The sequence below is a fragment of the Rissa tridactyla genome, chromosome 3, assembly GCF_028500815.1.
Source record: "Rissa tridactyla isolate bRisTri1 chromosome 3, bRisTri1.patW.cur.20221130, whole genome shotgun sequence".
NCBI lineage: Eukaryota > Metazoa > Chordata > Aves > Charadriiformes > Laridae > Rissa > Rissa tridactyla.
Window position 1 is genome coordinate 39,797,055 of NC_071468.1, and position 20,391 is coordinate 39,817,445.

Below are 20,391 nucleotides of genomic sequence, written 5' to 3' on the forward strand. Positions count from 1 at the left end.
CTGAGCAAGTCCTGAATAAATGAAACTAAGTAAAATGCAGTTTTCCATACTCCAGGTTCATTGCTTTAATCACTAGCAAGAGAAGGAATATGAACATGCTTTTTAAGTCAAATATAATCTTTTCCAGAATGGCAACATTTAACAGTGACCCTAACAGGTTTGCTTAGAGGGAAAGAGAAGATACATAAATCCCTTCTTTAGCTACGAGTCAAAGCAACTCGTCCATGATTCCTCAATAGTTAAAAATAAAATTAAAAAATATCACCATAATACATGCTATGCAAGTATTTAGTTTGTGATTCCGGCTTGCTTTTGTGACACTCTGCTGTCACCCACTCAGGGATCTTCCACTCTGGTTTGATTATTCTCTCGTTTATCTCTGAGTTGGTACAAAGACAAGAAAGCTTGTATGATTCTTTTATGTAGAGGGGTACTCAGGAATTGTTTAAAATAGCTGGTGTTAAAAATTAAAAGGAAGATTCTCACTAAAATAAAGACATTTACAACATCAAGAAATTGTGACACAATCACTGAATTGTGTGAAAACAGGAGAACCATCATATGATAACATCTAAAAAGGTAAACGTAAATCGCCGGTAAGCAACGCAAGATACAATGTAATTTTATATTTTGATCTTTCTATAACAGTCAATATTCTTTATTAATAAGTAGTAAGAGTTTGTTCATAGGAATTCAACAAAACTCTTAAATGAGTTTTGCAAGCAGGAAATTCTCTGCTGTGGTTTTTTACATCTCCTCATTTTTCCATGAAATTTTCTATATTTCAGCTTTCTGCTTTTTGCCTTAAAATTGCCATCTACTGTGCACAGCTCGTTTTGTGGTACTTCTCAATCAGCTGATTGCATTTATCAACAAGAATACAAACTAATGGAGAGAGAATACAGGCGGAGTTTAACTTCCACTGTTTGGGAGAATTTCTCCTTTTCTTCCTCTCATCATGCTTCAGATACTTCTGTCCACATGTCTGTATTGCATTTCATCAACTTGCTTTTTGTTATTCCCATCATACAGAGGACTGGTTCTCAATTACTTCTGCCAATCTCTTGTTTTAATTAAGTATTTTCTTCTATTTTTAGACATCAAATCTACAGTTGAAATATATACTTAATGACTTTCTGCATCATTTAATAAGAACTCATTCTTCCTGTAATGAAAGATTTCAGGATCCTCTTATCTATACTAGAAGATATAAATTTTCTCTTCTAGATTTTGCCTTTAAATACAAGATACGGAACGCAAGGCTTTCTTCCTTTCCTTTCTTTACCTATTTTTTAATCCTTTAAGATCGTCATCAGTTTTCAGATTAGGCCATAAAAGACTTGCCACATAGCATGAAAACTGTATTTTAAAACTATCTATTTTAAGTAGCCAAGTTTCCCATGTTCTCAGTCTTTAGACCAAAAAAAAAATAAATGGGGAGGGAAAAAAAAAAAAAAGCAGGCATGATTCAGTTGTTTCAAGCAACTTTCAAAGATATACTGATTTTAATTAATATATTTGCAGCACTATGACACATAAGCTTTATGATTTATGGCAAAAACCTAATATAATAACACATTGTGTTGATGCAGACAAACCCTACTCATTCAAAAAGAGAAGAAGCATCTCAAATAAGAACACGTAATAAACATTTACATTTTTCCTTATCCAAGTCATATGCAAAAGATCTAAAGGAAAAGTAGAACCATACAAGAAGAGATTTTTCCAGTATATCAACAGAAAAAGGAAAACTAGGGAAAATATAGGTCCACTGATGAATGAGACGGGTGCCCTAGTGGTGGAAGACACAGAGAAGGCAGAGTTACTGAATGCCTTCTTTTCTTCGGTCTTCACCGATAAAGCCGTCCCTCACACATCCCATACCCTGGAGGCAAGGGGGAAGGTCTGGAGAGAGGAAGATTTTCCCTTAGTTGAGGAGGACCGGGTCAGAGACCACTTGGCCAAGCTGGACATTCATAAATCCATGGGCCCTGACGGGATGCACCCGCGAGTGCTGAGAGAGCTGGCAGATGTTATCGCTAGACCACTCTCCATTGTCTTTGCAAGGTCATGGGGAACAGGAGAGGTGCCTGAGGACTGGAGGAAGGCTGACATCACTCCAATCTTCAAAAAAGGCAAGAAGGAGGACCCAGGGAACTACAGGCCGGTTAGTCTCACCTCTGTCCCTGGGAAGGTAATGGAGCGACTCATTCTGGATGTCGTCTCCAAACACATAGAGGAACAGGAAGTTATTGGAAGTGGTCAGCATGGATTTACCAAGGGCAAATCATGCCTGACCAATCTGATAGCTTTCTATGATGTTATAACGGGTTGGCTGGATGAGGGGAGAGCCGTAGATGTCATCTACCTTGACCTTAGCAAGGCTTTTGACACTGTCTCCCATAACATCCTCATTAGGAAGCTGAGGAAGTATGGGCTAGACGAGGTGACAGTGAGGTGAATCGAGAGCTGGCTGAGTGACAGAACCCAGAGGGTTGTGATCAGCGGCACAGAGTCCAGTTGGAGGCCTGTAACGAGTGGTGTCCCTCAGGGGTCAATACTTGGACCAATTTTGTTCAATATATTCATTAATGACCTAGATGAGGGGACAGAGTGTATCCTCAGCAAGTTTGCTGATGATACCAAGCTGGGAGGGGTGGCCGACACTCCAGAGGGCCGTGCTGCCATCCAGCGTGACCTGGACAGGCTGGAGAGCTGGGCAGAGAAGAACCTAATGAGGTTCAACAAAAGCAAGTGTAGGGTCCTGCACCTGGGAAGGAAGAATGCCAAACACCAGTATATGTTAGGGGCGGACATGCTGGGAAGCAGCTCTGAGGAGAAGGACCTGGGGGTCCTGGTAGACAGCAAATTATCCACAAGCCAGCAGTGTGCCCTTGTCGCCAAGAAGGCCAATGGCATCCTGGGCTGCATAGGGAAGACTGTGGCCAGTAGGTCGAGGGAGGTCATTCTCCCCCTCTACTCTGCACTGGTGAGGCCACAACTGGAGTACTGTGTCCAGTTCTGGGCTCCCCAGTTCAAGAGGGACAGGGAACTACTGGAGCGAGTCCAGCGAAGGGCAACCAAGATGATTGTGGGACTGGAGCACCTCCCTTATGAGGAAAGGCTGAAAGGGCTGGGACTCTTTAGCCTGGAGAAGAGAAGGTTGAGGGGGGACCTGATTAATGTTTACAAGTATCTGAAGGGTGGGTTTAAGGAGGACGGAGCCAGGCTCTTTTCAATGGTTCCCAGCGACAGGACAAGGGGCAATGGGCACAAGCTAGAACATAGGAAGTTCCGTTCAAATACACGGAAAAACTTCTTTACAGTGAGGGTGACAGAGCACTGGAACAGGCTGCCCAGGCAGGTTGTGGAGTCCCCTTCTCTGGAGATTTTCAAGACCCGCCTGGATGCAGCCCTGAGGGATGTGCTTTAGGCAACCCTGCTCTAGCAGGGGAGTTGGACTAGATGATCTCTAGAGGTCCCTTCCAACTCTGAAGATTCCGTGATTCGCTGAATACCTCATTACTCAAATGCATATCCTAGGACTATGTATTAAAAGCACTGAAGAACATAAGTAAATTTTGATGACAGCAGGCCAAGATCAAGCTATTTGGTACTCATACCAAGACTATAAATCTTGACACTGGATCATTCTTGCACTAGAGCACAACATTCAAATGAACGAAATCATATTGCCTGAATTTCTGGCTATTCTGATTTGGATGTCAGCCCAATTTCCACACTGAAAGTCTCCTTCTACTTGTGCTTCCTTGGTATGTTCAATTTGCTACATAGCTAACACTGAAATACAGAAAGTGAAAACATCTAGAATTGAATCTGATTTAGGACAATTAACAGTTCGGGACACGCCCCACCCACACCCGCTGCCCCCCCCCCCCAAAAAAAACCAACCCAAAAATTCCCAAACTTTACTGAAATTTTTAAAATAATTAGTATGACAACAAAAATATATCTTTCTTATTACTTCACGGATTAGAACGACGGTGTTATTATTTTAAGTATGCAGAACAAAAATATTTTTTTATAACTTACCTTTAGATTTTTTAGTGGAGCTTCTTTTGCTTCTTGGACTTCTTTTTCCACCTGGATGCTTTTCTGTAATAGGCTTTTCCTCCAGATGGGGGTCCATATGGACATTTACAGATCTCCTCTCAATCTCACCTTCCTTACAGCTTGGGGTACAGTCTCCACTGTCCATATTCTCATTATTATTGATGCTGTCCTGCTCACCTTTATTCTGTCGTCCCATAGTAATGTTACTACTGGTCAGAACCTCATTCCCATCATTGTCAAGTTGATTTTCATTTTCATCAGCTGAAGAAACCAAATGAGATACCAAACTCTCCACCCTATAGTCAGCAGGAAAACTGTCCTTTGAGTCTAGTTGTAGATCATTTGGTGGAAATTCTCTGTCATCCATTAGAGCGTTACTTGTTGAAACACTTATTCTCCCTCCAAATATTTTTAGACCTAAAATATAAAACCAGAAGCAGCATTTATAATATGTATATTATAATGGATAAATAACCTCGTACTTAATGCCCGCCAATAAAGAATCATATTAGCCTAGTGATACAGTTTAAAAGTAAAGGGAAATTCTTTCAAACATTAATCCATTGCCCCAGTGTAAGTCTTAAAGCAAGGCATATCTACATTCAAAAGCTGTCTATAAACTTGTATTTTTATCCAATTATAATCAGTTCCAGTTACCTGGCCAATAGCATAGCTGATCTTTACAGCAGTGTTCACAGTGTTACAGCTGAGGTAACAAGAAAAATAAAAAGATAAACAGAAACCACCCCCACCTGCCCCCTTTAAATCCATGGCTAAAACAAAAGCATTCTTGTCACATAAGATCATAGTTTGCCTGAAATAAAAATAAGCCAGGGAGGAATAAAAGCAGAACAACTTTTAATTCTGTCAGTGATGGTATCACATCAAATATGCAGATAGATTAACTCTGTTACAGGAATTAGATGCAAGTAGAACCTGTTTATTGACTCAGATTGTCACTTTATTTTCAAGAAAACATTCAACACGTCTTCAGTATACACAGAAGCAGATGGTTTGTTAATAAAAAAATCCTAATCCACCACCTACTCTCAGCAGGGGTCAATTTTCCCTTTTTGTGAACATGCAACTCTAATCAATGCTGCAATTAGATGCATATTCACAAGAAAAAAAAAGGGTACTTATACAGGACTGTTACTGTATCAGTTGCTATCTTCAGCTTTTAGAAGCATGGTGATACTGCTGGTTTAACTTAGCAACTATACAAATGAAATACAGCTCCATTATCTACATCGCATTAGATCTAGCTCGCATATTTTAAAGAGCAAAGCCAAAAATCAGCAAGCACTCTTGTATTATAGAAGAGCTTAGACAAGCCTCCTACAGCCACTTCCTATCCTTTCCTTTAAATAAAAAGGCATTTTAGGAAACCTGTCTTCACCAGGCTTTCTTCAGTCTTATGTTCTGGTATATACAACTGAAATAACTGAAACACACACTTGCTAAATATGCAAGATAATGTTTCATTTTACTTGCTAGAAGAATTCAATTTGCAGAAAAATGGAAAAAAATGCCTTAGAGAATACGTAGATTTTCCTTCATACACAGAAACATATTTCTGTTAAAGATTACTAAAAAGATTTTCCCAAAATTATTTCTCCACAAGCTTTGTAGTTAGTAAAAGGACTGGAAAAAAGAAAAATATCAGTGCTATCTTAGAGAAGGACAAGAAGGAGGATTCAGGGAGCTACAGGCTGCTCAGCCTCACCTCAATCCCTGGAAGGTGATATAGCAAGTAATCCTAGAAACCATTTTTGAACATAGGAAGGACAAGGTGGTCATCAAGAGTAGTCAGCGTGGATTTATGATGGGTAAATCGTGCTTAACCAACTTGATAGGCTTCTACAAAGAGGTGACTGGCTCAGCAGAGGAGGGGAGAACAATGGATGCTGTTTACCTTCAATTTGGTAAGGCTTTCGACACTGTCTCCGATAACATCCTCACAGACAAGCATACGAAGTACAGGCTAGATAAACAGACACTGAGGTAGACTGAAAACTGGCTGAACAGCTGGACCCAGAGCATTGTGATCAGCCAAATGAAGTCCAGCTGGAGGCCAGTCACTAGTGATATGCATCCAGGGGTTGACAGTGAGGTCAGTACTGTTTAACCTCTTCATGAATGATATGGGTGATGGACAGAGACAATCCTCAGCAAGTTTGCGGATGATACACCGGATGGTTGTGCTGCCATTCGCTGGGACCTCAACAGGTTGCAGAAATGGGCTGACAAGAACTTCACACAGTTCAACAAGGAGAAATGCAAAGTCTTGCACCTGGGAAGGAATGACCCCATGCACCAATACACACCGGGGACCACCCAGCTGGAAAGCAGCCCTGCAGAAATGGACTTGGGGGTCCTGGTGGACAACCACTGACCATGAGCCATCAATGCACCCTTGCAGCTTCTTGGGCTGCATTAGGAAGAACAGGTCAAGGGAGGTGATCCTTCCTTTCTACTCACAGACAAGATACACCTGGATTCAGTTCTGGGTTCCCCAGTCCAAGATAGATATGGTCTTACTGGTCCAGGTCCAGCACAGAGCCACGAAAGTGACTGAGGAGGTAAGGCTGAGAGAGTTGTGATTGTTCAGCATGTGGAAGGCTCAGAGCAGGTCAAATCAACATACATAAATGTGATAAGAGCAAATAAAGATGATGGAGTCGGACTCTTCTCAGCGGCATCCAGTGAAAGAATAAGAGGCTACAGTCACAAACTGAATACAAGAAACTCTGCTGAAACATAAAAGAAGCTTTACGTGTAAGGATGATTGAACACTGCGACAGATTGCCCAAACTGAACACTGGAATAGGGCTGCTGAGAAAAGGTTGTGGAGCTGCCATCTTTGGAGGTATTCAAAATCCGTCTCGTCATGGACCTGAGCAACACATTTTAGCTGACCTTGCTTTGAGCAGGGGGGAGGGGTAGAGGGGGACTAGACAATCTCCAGAGGTTCCTTCCAACATTAACCATCGTATGATTCTATGACTGTGAATGGTGGGATCGTTAATTAGACGCAGGCCATATCACAAAGAGAAAACTCCTCCTGTATCTGCTTTTTGTACAAGGTTTAAAATATTCTTTACTAAAATGTTCATATTAAAAATCAAATTTGCTAGTTCTGAGGGGGAAAAACAGGTATAAATCATATGTTCCTTTTACCAAGGACTCACTCAGACAGTATGTTCTGAAGTCAAATGTATATGCAGAGTTGATCTACGGAAACTCTGAAATTTTTTTCAATTTCTTTTTCTATTTTTGGGATTAGGAGGGAACAAAAAGGGTGCAGAGGTGAAGAGGACAGCATAGAAACTATCCTGTGCTCGTATGCATACCAGCTACCACAATTGCTGCTGACCATCTATGCTAACTGTTAGGGTGCACAGCCAGTAAAGCCTTATTAACTCTTCTTAATTGTCCACTCCTCTTTTTTCACGACTTTCAATTATTCTGGTCCTCTGTGACTGCCCTCTACACCTGTCTCAAAATATTTTTTGTTAGCATTCCTGAAGAGCTTATTTCTAAAGACTATTCTTAAAACAACATAAATTTTGCTGAGCTAACAGTTGCCAGGAAGCACAATAATGTTACCTGTAGTAGTCTACCCCTTCTTAGTATAAGTTTACTTCTCCTCCACGCAAGTATTCCTGGGTTCCTCCATCAAATACTGTTCTACTGGTTTTACAGGAGTGGCAAGACCTGGGCAACTGCACCTACCCTCAGATAATACTTCAATCGGCACATGCTCTGCAAAGATTAGGAATCGGAAAGGTGTTTGCCAGGGGCGGTTACAAGGACTGTGTGCCAGTATTGTCAAGAAGACTGTTCTAGGAGTTCCAGGGAAGCATGCAGAAGGTGACAAGCCTCCATGAGCTGGGCAACACAAAAGCAAAAGTCATCACCAACTAGGACAACTCCATCTCTGCTTCCAGCCTCATGAATTTGTTCTCTATTTCCAGCCATACCAGTCTAACAAAAACCACTGTCATTCCTATAATATATAAGCTGCACCAGGGGAGGTTTAGACTGAATATTAGGAAACATTTATTTACTGAGAGGGTGGTCAAACACTGGAACAGGCTTCCCCGAGAGGTGGTCAATGCCCCAAGCCTAACAGCGTTTAAGGGGCATTTGGACAATGTCCTTAGCAGATGATCATTATAGGTTCCTTCCAACTGAAATCTCTATTATATTCTAGAAGAATAATGAATTGTACACTAGAGACACAAGTCATACTTTTCTTTGGCAACCAAATTAGAGAATTGGCTTTGCTTGAGCACCAGAAAGACAAAGAAGGGAACTCTAGAGGAGGTAACTGGAGAATGCATCTGTTCATTAGAAGGATGCTCCTTAATCAAGCCCTTTTCTCTCAAAGCGAGTTAAACAAAAAATGAAAGGTTAAAGGGAGGACAGACCTTAATAAGACCAGCAAGAATCAGAACTGGAAGACACTATTTACAGACAGCCACACTATAGTTATGATGATTTATTGATGATAAGTGTTCTAAATCATTAAAAAAAATAATAATCCCAAACACATTTTAAATTTGAAAGGTTCACTTCTTACTCTTCCTAGCATATGAAATAAAGAGGTTGAAGTAAATTGCCCAAACCCAACAAGGAATTAGTTTTAACAGCAATAATTAAAAATCAGGATGTCCTACCACCACTCACTTGCTTCTATCAGTAGACAACAGTTTATCCTTTCAACAGCTGTCACAGGGAAACAGAATCTTGGATGCATTTGAACAAGGTGTTTCCTATTAGATTGTGCAAAATGAGGAAAAGAAGCTTTTGACAAGTGACATTTTCTATAGAGGAAGCTAACATTTTGATAGAAAATATTAACTCATTTCCTCTTAACATGTGGCTAAAACGATAGTTGCTCTCTAGCTGAGAGGCTGGAGAGCTTCTGCAGCTAGCACGGATCAACATTTCTTGTTTATTGATTGAAACTCAGTATTTCTACAAATAAAAGTAGACCTGAAAAAACTATTTCTTTCTACAACCTTTATGACTCTTCAGAGAATGAAAATCCAGAAAGACCTAGCTCAAAGAGTTTAGAACAGTCTCGTCCTTCATCTTTTAAAAGGATCCCCTCCTCCCTGTGCCGCCCCCCCCCACCCAGATGAAACTTCTTTTCCTTCCTGGTTTTCAATGTTGCTATATGCTATTCATTTTGGCTTTACCAAGCACCAGGCAGGTACCAAAGTGAAGCTAAATCCTGTGAGAATGAATTTTAGCTCTGTTTTAAAACACAAGTAGAACACTTATTTATAAACAAAAACAGAATTAAAATTTGAACTATATGTAACAGACCATTAAGACGCAGTTACTGCATATACTGTTTTGCCACTGAAATGAACTGTACACACAAACATACTAAGAGAAAATGTTTGTTTCTTCCAAGGCACATCTTTCCTTCCTTCCTTCCTTCCTTCACTGGTTGCCCAAAATTGAAATAAAAGCTAACACTGAGTAGAACCTCTGTTAAAAGGTGCCAATGAATGAAAGTGCTTCAGTTCCACTTGCCACACAGATTCATGCAGTTGACGTATATAATCATGGTGATTATAGCACAAATCAAAAATAAGATGGAAAATACTTGCCAAGTGGCTAAAAGACAAGTCTGTATTGAAGAAATTAGTTGTATGTTTGTTTGCTTTAGGACAACTTATGTATATTACAGAAATATCATGGTACTCACTTCTATTTTAAATCAATTTCAATTTTTAAAAGCCCATGCTCTTCAGTGTTCTTTCATGTACTTCATATAATTTTATATAATTTCAACAACTTTTTAGTTGCTCTTTTTTGTGTATGTACAGAGCCTTTCTTCCATCTATCGTTACTAAGGAAACATAACCTTAAATACAGTTGTTTGGATTGTATTCTGAAAAAAAGGGAAGAACTGGGATCTTTCCTGACCTGTCAGAGCTGAAATTTGAAGAGCATTAAAAAAACGCCAAACTAAACCCACAAACAAACAACACACCCCTCCCGCAAACCCTTATACTAACACAGCTCCTCTATCCTGGTAAGCTGGTGGGTTTTGTGAATGCTTATTGAATATATAGCACAATATTTCATTTACTGATCTCAGAAGTATCTTACAGAACAGACCAAGATCATAACACCGTATCTGCTGGCAAAAGGCTAAAAAGGTTCTAACATTCAAAAAACTCATGGCAAATCATTTGTTTATTCCATTTGACTGCCTTCATATAGCTCCTCTGCCAAAGACACTATCTTCCCTCTCTCATTTTCATGCCACTTAATTATTCTATGTTAATTAGGGAAATTTAAGTCTTAATTCTTTGGAAGTTAGTTTCCCCATTATCACCTGTATTGTTCTATTCAAATTGAACGGGCATTTCAGCTTGGTTCCCAGTGTTGCTTCTACTCAATCTTTTCATTAACTTCGATGATAACACACAATAGCTACATAAAATCTGCAGTTAGAAGCAGTCATAAGTATTTTTTAGGATTTAATTCAAAATTAATTGTAGCAGTAAGTGCTCCAAAAGGAATCACATGAAATTCACTAAGACAAACAAAACATATTGTATCTTTTAGAACAAACTAAACACATCTATATGAAATAGGGATTAACCAGTCACTCTGTTCTGATGAAAAGCATCTCATAAAGAGATACCAAACAGAAAACTGACCGTGAGTCCGAGTGATTTTTTTCTCCTGAGATATAACACAGCAAATGTTACAGGCACAAGAGAATTCATTATGTCCTACCAGGCGCTAATCAATTACAGCCAAGTATTTTTGTTTTGTGCACCACATACACACAAAAAAGATGTACACAAATAAGAGAATTTCTTTTAGTGCTGTCTCTCCCTCTCTACATGCAGTAACAGTTATTCAGCCTAGAAAAGGTTGCCACATAAACAACCAAACAGGCTGTCTACAGATGTTGCGGAATCCCCATCTTTTAAAGAAGAAATTAAGCACGTCTCAGGTTTAATGACAGGTAAAAAATAGAGAGTACCTAGGATTAAGGGAATTTAATTTTCTTAGTTGTTGCAAGGTTTTTGCCTCTTTTTTTTTAATTTTAAATACGAGCAGCTTCACATGTCCTAGAGAAAAAAAAATTCACACTGATTCTGTGAAAAGGAAACTGGATTTTTTTAAAACCATTACCTTTACAGAGTTGGTGCTTCTACCACAACTGCAAAAAAGTGAAATTGTAGAAACACTAAAATTTAAAGAATGACTAAACCTAACCCATATATTTCTTAAAAAGAAAAAATCTGTTGATCTTTCTGATAGCTGGTGTAAAGACACGTTACAAGATTGCATTTAAATGTTAGTATCTCATTTCATAGTGATAAATCATCCTCTACAAATTAACACAAGCCAAAGTAAAAACTATCATGGTCATATACAATCAAAACATGTACTGCAAATTCTTATTATTGCACACTGATTTCTGCACACAAGGAAGAACGTTGATCTTCAGGAATGCTAACAAAATGAAGATGCAGCAATGGAGAGGAAACTCTAGATGACAGAGTAGCTACATGGCACTATCTAAAACTACATACAACATACCATTATGAGTTCATTGCCTTGCAAGAAATGGACAATGCCTACTATGCTGTTACAGGAGCTAATAAACAAAAAGCCCATGTGTCCTTTTGGGAAACTGCAAGTGCAATTTCTCTACAACTGTTTGCTGCTTCTGCTAATGTTGAAGTCAAGATACATGTAAAGAAACCTGGAATATTATCAACAGATTTCTTCAGAGTGCCCTTGCCTCACCACAGCCGAGAAAAAAAAAAAAACAGAGAAAAGTACTAGTTGCAGAAGACATATTTAACTATCACACAGTTTGCTGCAGAAGGAAAGAGACAGCAGATAAAGAAGGCAGGCAATTCATTTAGCTATGATGGTCTCACAAAGCCAGACCACTTCCAGCTAGCAGAATTCTGCTCTACATTGTGCAACATTTAATGGTTGGAATGCTGCTGTTTCTAAAGTAAGGGAAATAAGAATATTTATACGTATACCCCCATTATCCAACCCAACACCTCCGCAGAAAAAATTTACCATGCTGTTGTAGTGTCTTATAGCAAGGACTCACTAGTAGTTTATCATTTCACAAGACAGTCTTACATACAATCCCATTACTGGATAGCCTCGCTATGAGAGAATCTCATTAACATCATCCTCACTGTTCATTTTACCCTATGTTCGGCTTTGAAATAATGTATTAGGGGTAAAAATACCTTTATACACATTTTCTGCTTCTGTGTCAGATAGGTGGTTTAGGAGGTGTATCTCTTCAAATATGTTAAGTTGTTGTCCTCCAAGAAGTATTCAAACACAGGAGTGGTTTATTTAATTTCACTGAATTTAGAAAAATGTCTGAGCGTGAACACTTTGGTGGCTTGGCACTTTCTGACATTGAAGTGACATTTCTCAAGTGGCAGTGCCATTTTAAGACACAATGATCTTTACATCTATAAACAGCAGGAATAGTGAGGTTTTGAGAGGAAATTCCACATGCTATTTTCAACTTCTAAGCTTCCTAGTCATACTGCTTATTCACAGCTTTAATAAACAATGATAAATATATACTGCCAGGCATAATCTACTCTTCCATATTTAACATTGCTACAAAAACATGTTTCAGTCAGCAGCCAAGTACAAGAGGTTTGTCTCGCAACAAACAGTATCTTTTATTAGAACTTAAAACAATATTTCACACAAAGAAGCTCTTTTTCAGGATTCAAAATACACAATAATCAGTCCTCAAGTGCCCAAGAAGTTTTGGGTCTCAAGCTTCACTAGGATAAATGTCACTGAATAGGCTAGGAACAAAAGGGGACCTTACCATTGGATGTGTTCATTTTTTGTTCTTGTCTGCAGCAAAAAACCAGAATGTATCTCAGGTAGGGGTAAGAAAGGCAGTAGAAAGGCAGGAGGATGGAGAACTCCCATCACTGCAGCACTTTTATATGAGTCTAGACAAACATTGGTCAGGAATAACATACGAGTAACTGGTCCTACCTTGGGATGCATGAATCTCCTTTTAAGTCTTATGAGGAGAAGTAATTTGCCTTTTTTGATTTTTATATTTTCATTCTAATTGAAGGACTCCCAGAGATTGTTGTTACACTTCAGAACATGTGCACAAGTTTGATTACCAAGTGTAACAAAAATTAAAAGCAAAGACAAATTTAGGCATCTTTTCTAGGATCAGTATTTTTTTTTTTTATTACAGGGAAGGGAGGGAGGAAAAAAAAAGAAAAAAAAAGTCCTGCAAATCAGTACAGACTATTTTGATGAGAACTAATCAGCTCAGCTCACTCTTATCCAAATCTTTACTTTACCAGGACACGAGAAAGCTGATACATCCTACCTCCTCATAAGAGGTAGCTAAAAAACCTCACAATGATGTAAAATCCCTCACAACCTCAGGTAACAAAACATATATGAAAAGGCGGAAGTGACAGAATACAGTCCCTTGAAATGGAGATGCAAGAAGAACGAGGCAATTATCTAAAAATTGCCCATCTGAAGAAACTGAAGAGTGTTCAAGACTTTCTGGCAGTTGAACTTCATAGTGAGATTGAATTTCATAATTTACACCTGAGGGATGAGGAAGTTTTATAGCCCCTATCAATACAAAGAAAAATAGCATGGTCAAAATATTCTGTTAGATCCTAAATCATATTAAGCCCAGAAGCAACCACAAACAGAATGGAAATCTGTCCATAAAATTTTCAAAACAATTCTTGTCCGCAAGTATTACATACTTGTGGTCCTATTGTTATCAAACCTGCAGCTCTAACCAGAAGGTTAATTAGGAACAGAGCTAATTGTTACAGCTTCAATAATTGTCATCATTAGAAAATTAGAATACCTACCAGCTCTACCAAAATGTTGCATCAGTTGGTTCTACACTTCAGAAGGGAGGGATGGTCTATCTTCTACATTATTCAGTGACAGATACAAATGACTGAGATCAAATGCTTTCTTTACTCTGAACCTCCTCCATGAAGTTGGTCAAACTGTTACCCCACTTTTAATACATTTCTTAACAACAAAATACTGCTTTATTTCACAGGGATTTAACAAAGATGAATACATTAAAAAAAGCTGTGAAGCAGATATTTTGGTAAAAGGGACCATATACCCTTTACCACTGTAAAGAGGTATAAAAACTTCATTTTGGTTAAGTTTTTTTTGCCCTTAAATGCATGAATGAGAACTAAATTACATATAAACCAAAAGAGGCCTATGTTGAACAAATCACGATCCCCCCAAAATTAATCACTGGTGTAAACTTATTGAAGTTAATGAAGCTGTGACCACTTAAACCCAGTGGTGAATTTAGCCTTGAGTGCTGTTTCAACTCTCCCCTTTCCAACAGGAAGTTATTAAGGTAATTCATTTCAGCTCTAACTGTGTAAATAGATGCTGGCTATATGAGCTGTCGCTAATAATTTACACATACTTTTGATTAATAGATCTTAGAGAGGTTTTCTGAAGCACAGTTATCTGTTTTTCTATTAGAATTAGAATGTTTGTAATACCTGAGTCTATAAACAGAGATCTAATTTGTTTTAGATCAGTTTTTCAGAAAACTCTTATTATCAAGGTAACTTTAAGTAGTAGTTTCCATTAAAAAAAGCATATTTCCATTAGAAAATCCCAAATATCACTAACATTAATAAAACTTAGCATCAGTACTGTAAGAGAGTAAAAACTAATTTCACTTAAAACCCAAACCAATGTAGTTTAAATGATACCAAAACAGGATGAGATTTACAGCCTATTAAGACATCGAAAGCTTACTAGTTCTCTTTGTACTAATGATGTCATATTTCAGTGCTAACATAGTAGACTTCAATAGTTTTCCATGAGTAAGAGAGAAAATCAGATAAGAAAATAAGCAGCTACCAAAATAACATTGGATAAAGGGTAATTTTATATGCCAGCTGTCATAAAATCTTCCCGGTATCAAATGTGTAAGCTCTGCACTGTGAATGTCACTTTATTTTATAAAGACATGAACAAAGGAAGATGCTAAAATATTACTGAACAACTTAAAAACTTCTAAGTTTCAGGAGAGATGTGTCCCGAATTGTTTATTTTGCCACTAGTCAGCCGTAACACTATAACAACAAAATGAACAAAACCTGAACCGTGATGCAGGTCCATCTGAAATGTTGGTCTGAAGTGGTAAGATCATCATGCCCTTACTTTGAGGCTAAAAGCACACAAAATTCCAAGTTTTAACCACTGGGAAAGAACCTCCAAAATGAGCACTACAAACTTCCATATTATTTCAATGGTGTATTCCTCAAACGAACCTGAAAATCTTCCTATCATGCTCATATTACAAAGATAAAACAAATACTAGGATTAGTTTGGGTGTTTGGTTTTTTTTAAATCCCAAAACTATTTTGAGTTAATCTCTATTAGCCCTGCAGTGTAATATTATTTTTCCAAACAAAATAAAGCAAGAAAATTAAATAAATTCCATGGACGGAGAAAAGCAATGTTAAAGTTCACATTATAAGGCCACATGTTAGAAATTCAGTTTGGACAGATGGACCAGTGTACTGAGCAACAGTAGAAAACACCTCACGCTCCTAAGGAACCCTGTTCCTAAAATGCTAGCAATACAACACACCAAAATGTCTTTACAGAAATATTTGACGCTGCCATCATTTCTCCTCTACGCTTTTCCTTATAAGTTAGCAACACATTTTCAAAGACATCACAGTGAAACAGTAAGTAGATAAATAATTTTAAAAAAGAGTAAAAAAGCTCTTAAGCAAGATAACATTGCCAAAGTATTCAAAATACTTATGACAAGATATACACAAAAACATGGGCTGAGTGAATTTGAGAGTCAGCAGAATGTGCTCATCAAAATTCAATGAAGAGGAATTCTAAGAGAAGTAAGCAGAAGATGCACCTACATGAATGTTTTTACTCCTGTCCGCAAAGGTTTAATAGCACTTTTTGTATGCACACAAAAAATATTTGCAGTAAATTTAGTGCTGATGAAAGACGCCAGATTGATAGCCCTAGGGACTGAGTTTCTTTGTATACACAGAACAGATATAGCACAGAGTGAGAAAGTTTGTACCCCTGCCAAAATGCCATACAATACACAGCTTATGCAACAGTCTTCATGCTACAGAACCCTTTGCCTCACCACTGAAAATGTCAAAAATATTGCTGCTTAGTGTTAATAAGGGAAAATAAGATGTGGACACTATTATTAGCATCACTAGGGACAGAATTCAAGGCATCAGCTCACTTAAAAATGTTTATTTTTGTGCTGAATGTCTCTTTTGTCAGTTGTAAACTTTGCTGCTGCGTTTGTAAGGCTGCAAAGTCAATCTGCACCTGGTGTGAGAATGTCTTCCTATTAAACAGCATGTTATTACAACACAAAAATAGCAAAGGAGGAGTGGTTTAACATAATTTTTTTTCAAATAAGCTTATATTAACATATGTGACCATACACCTAGTACTCAGAAATGATCTCAAAGGAGAACTAACTTGATAGTTTCACTTAATTGGTAGCTGAGCACTCACTCTCCAGTGATCTGCACAATTGATCTAGCTCACTTTTAACGGACCTTTTCAGCCCTAGGCGGGAAGCTACGCTGTCACATAGAGCAGGAAGGCTTCCAAGGAACCTTGGATTCTTATTTCCCTTACAACTAATAGCTTGGCCAAACAGCAAAAAAACTACACCCAACCCCTCAAATCCAAGTATCAAGCCATTTTTTCTTGTCAACAGATTTTACATAGAAAAACAGTAAGTTAAGGTTTACAGAGCATAGTGGCTCTAAATACAAAACTGCTGACCTCATTATAAAGACCGATTTTCACTTAGAAGGGAGATGTCCAATACAACCCACAGGTTGCAAATTTACTGGATCTCAAACCAGATTGTGGCATAGGATTCAATGCTACTTCAGTTCTTGTTATGTTTCCTTTGTGCATGTATGGACTTGGAGTGGGGGACAGTGATGCCAAGGGAGTAGGACAAAAGAATGAGGCTACTCTCTAATTAATTTTTAAAAAATAATTTTTCCTAGAGACTATTTTCCGGAGTGCACAGCACTTACAGCACTTTTGAAGAAATCTCTTACCACTCCTACTGTCCTTGGTCACCATCCAAAATATTACAACAAGATTTGTGAAGTATGCCGAGTAAAATAAGTGAAAATGGTAACTGCATAACAGGTAAGCCTATCAACCTATGCATAATTAAAAAAAATAATATTAAATCTTAAGATTAAATTTTACAATGATAAAATGGGATATGGTGAATAAAATAGAAAGATCTGGAGTTTCTGAAACAATTATATACTAATAAACTTAATCTGTATTCTGAGCCAAATAGGAGACTCTAATGATAAGTATCACTACCAGGGCAAGAAAAATTATGATCCTGCAAATCTTGGATTTTTTTGTGCAACATGGGAATCCTACTGAATTTGTACTTAAAATGAAGTATGGGCAAAAGAGTTTGAAAAACTGAGCTCAAAATGTATGTACTCCTCCAGTTTTCCCCCTTACTTAGAAATGCTTGTCAATATTTACTAAGGCTAAGTAGTTAATACAAATAATACTAAATTAATAAACAAATAATAAATAAAAACCCCAATACTAAAAGACTAATGCTTTAACTTATAAAAATAATTTTAAATTAAGCCAAATAAAAGCAAATGCAAAAGACATTTAGAACCATCACGAAGAAAAATATCTCTTTAGTGATCTTTTTGACCCATACAACTAATGAGCTCTTTTGGTTCAAGCACAGGCTGGAATCCAATTAAACAGGTAACCCTTTTGATTCCCTCTCCGACTTATTTTGAAAAACAATAATTAGGAGGAAACAATAATTTCAGAGCACCCAACAATGCACTTAAATCACAAAGACATAAGACTCTATGAGGTAAGACTGCAAATTCAAATGTTTGCACGTGACAATAGCTGGATTAAACTAGAAAATATATGCCACATTCAGCAATTAACTTAAAAATACTGTTCAAATGTCGTTGGGATACACTTTAATGTATTAAACAACTTTCTGCATCCTAAGTTCTTAACAAAAATGTACAAAACTTACCATTTTCCTAATGCTTCGACAGTTCCTCAAGGATAATGACCAGGTCAGAAAGAGGTAGTCATTTATGCATGCAAGATTCAGTATGTATCAGTCAGTTCTAGGGGGGAAAAAAAAATCATAAATTTATCCTATAGAGATCTATGGTTCAATGCAGGCAAGCGCTAAGCTAAAGTAAACAAAAATATGAAGAAAAAGTGTATCCTTCCTAGTGTATGAAGCATGTCAAGGTATTTTGTCTTTACTTAGCAAACACTCCTCTGAATAATCTCAATTACTCTCAACAACCCATTCAAAGATGACCCTAGCACTCCTGAGTGCTCTGACCAGCAACAAAAAATTCCAAAATTCTTTAAGTAACCTTAAAATATATGGAATACAACATGGTAATATAGTAGCTATACCTAACCTTTCTGTGGACATAGCTATCAACAAACTTTGATAAGGAATGCTGAATTAGGACATTACTAAACACTTGCTCTAAGAAAACCAAGTTCTGCTCGATGTTCTAAAAGTCCTATGAATTACTGAATTATCAGACTAATTAGTAAGAGGGGAAAAAAAGCTATTAAAAACATTAAGTCCAGTTTAAAAATGGATTGAGGTCTATCCCATCATCCAGCTGAACAGTCTTTCCATTTCCCTTAAGGCACACAGAAGACTATTACAGTGCTCAGTGTAAGAGTAGAGTATTTAAAAATAAACTGCAGATACATAGAACTGCTGCATTCGACAGGCATCTGCAATCTTTCCTAAATTCAGCCCAGCCCTTCTTTATGCCACATGCAGATCCACCAAACAGAAAATAGCAAACCCACAATTTTCTGTCCCAGGTTCTGCTTAATAGAGATACGTCACTCAAAATGACTTTGTTTAGTAAGTAGGCACATGTTAATTTCTCACTTTAAGGAGAAACAAGATGTAAGAAATTAAGCAGTTGGCACAAAAACACATTGTCTAGTGATTAATTTGCAGACCAGTCTACTCTGTGATGGCCAGATCACTTTTGTCTTCTGCACAAACTAGGCAGGGAGCAGGGAAACACGTTTGGGAGGATTTTCTCCCCTTCCCCAGAGCTCCATCACACCGCGGCCACTCACCTGCCACCGACAGGTTTTAGCACAGTATCCCTGAAGGATGAACCCGTTTCGCGGCACTTAAATACGTTTTGAAGACGGTCCTAAACTTATTTCTTGTTAAGGCATTAGGGAAATTGTTGGAAGGACAACATCGCTGCTATTGAATTACTGGTTTTACCTAAAACGTAATTGCCAGACGGTATCGGGCAGAGAGGAGGCGACACCAGGACTGATGTCGCAGGTCTGCCGGAGCAGGATCCTGCACCTGCCGAGGGCGGCGGGGCGATACAAAGAACCGAGTCCCGAAGTGACTGTTTAGCTGCAGACGCGGAGATCAAAGCCTCCCGTCAAACACCCGGGCAAACCTCAAACTAAATACGTAGCTCCTGGGACTTCCACCAACACCGAGCAGACATCGCTCCACCGGCGCCCACCAGCGCCTTTCTCGCCGCCCGAACCCTCCCCCGCCTCCTCCCCTCAACACCCTGTCCCCGCCGCTCCCGAACCGCACACCGCCACCACACGGTCTCATCCCCTTCCCCCTCCTCGGTTTGCTCCAGGGGCACCGCTCCGGATGAAGGAGCCGCAGAGCCCCGGCACCTGCCAGCCCCGGCACCTGCCGTCCCCGGCTGAGGCGGGCAGCGAGCTCAGCCCGCCCGGTACCGGCCTCCCCTCGCCGCCGCGGCCGTTCAACCGCCGCCCGCGCGCGCTCGCCAACCCGCCCGCCTCACAGCGAAGCGCCGCCGCCGGCGAGCGGGCGGCGGGAAGGTGCCGTCTCCGCCGCCTCGCCTTGCACCTTCCCGCCGCCCGCCCGGCGGCCCTCACCCTCCCCCGCAGCCCCTCCGTTGAGGCCGGGGCGAGCGGAAGGCGGCGGAGGTGCGCGGCACCGGGGGAAACATCCCCCCTCTTCCTCCTGCGGATGAGCCCCTGTCGGCTCGGCTTACTTCACCTCAGCTCCGCTGCGGCTCGGGCGGCCGGGCCCCGCCAGCCGGCATGGCGTGGAGGTGAGGGGAAGGGTCCCGCCGCGCTGCCGCAGGCTCCCAGTGGTAGAGGGCTGGCACCATAGAGAGGACGGCGGGACGAGAGACCTCCGACGATAGA

At 39.4% G+C, this 20,391-nt stretch overlaps 1 protein-coding gene across 11 annotated transcripts in view; it reads right to left on the reverse strand.

The window, feature by feature from the left end:
* The window catches only part of CNST (consortin, connexin sorting protein), a 58,238-nt gene extending 37,848 nt beyond the window's left edge, over positions 1-20,390 (reverse strand). For 2 of the 11 annotated variants that reach the window (XM_054193902.1, XM_054193908.1), the window contains exons 1-4: positions 20,240-20,390; positions 18,215-18,311; positions 17,232-17,339; positions 4,054-4,491 (exon numbers count right to left, since the gene is read on the reverse strand). In XM_054193902.1, coding sequence (XP_054049877.1) covers positions 4,054-4,491; positions 17,232-17,256 — 463 coding nt within the window. In that variant the 5' untranslated portion in view covers positions 17,257-17,339; positions 18,215-18,311; positions 20,240-20,390. Of the gene's footprint in view, positions 1-4,053; positions 4,492-4,731; positions 4,781-12,335; positions 12,409-17,231; positions 17,340-18,214; positions 18,312-19,311; positions 19,449-19,468; positions 19,725-20,234 lie in introns of those variants that run through there. The other 9 variants (XM_054193907.1, XM_054193898.1, XM_054193899.1 and 6 more) reach the window with 9 other exon arrangements.
* Between the last annotated feature and the right edge of the window lies 1 nt (position 20,391).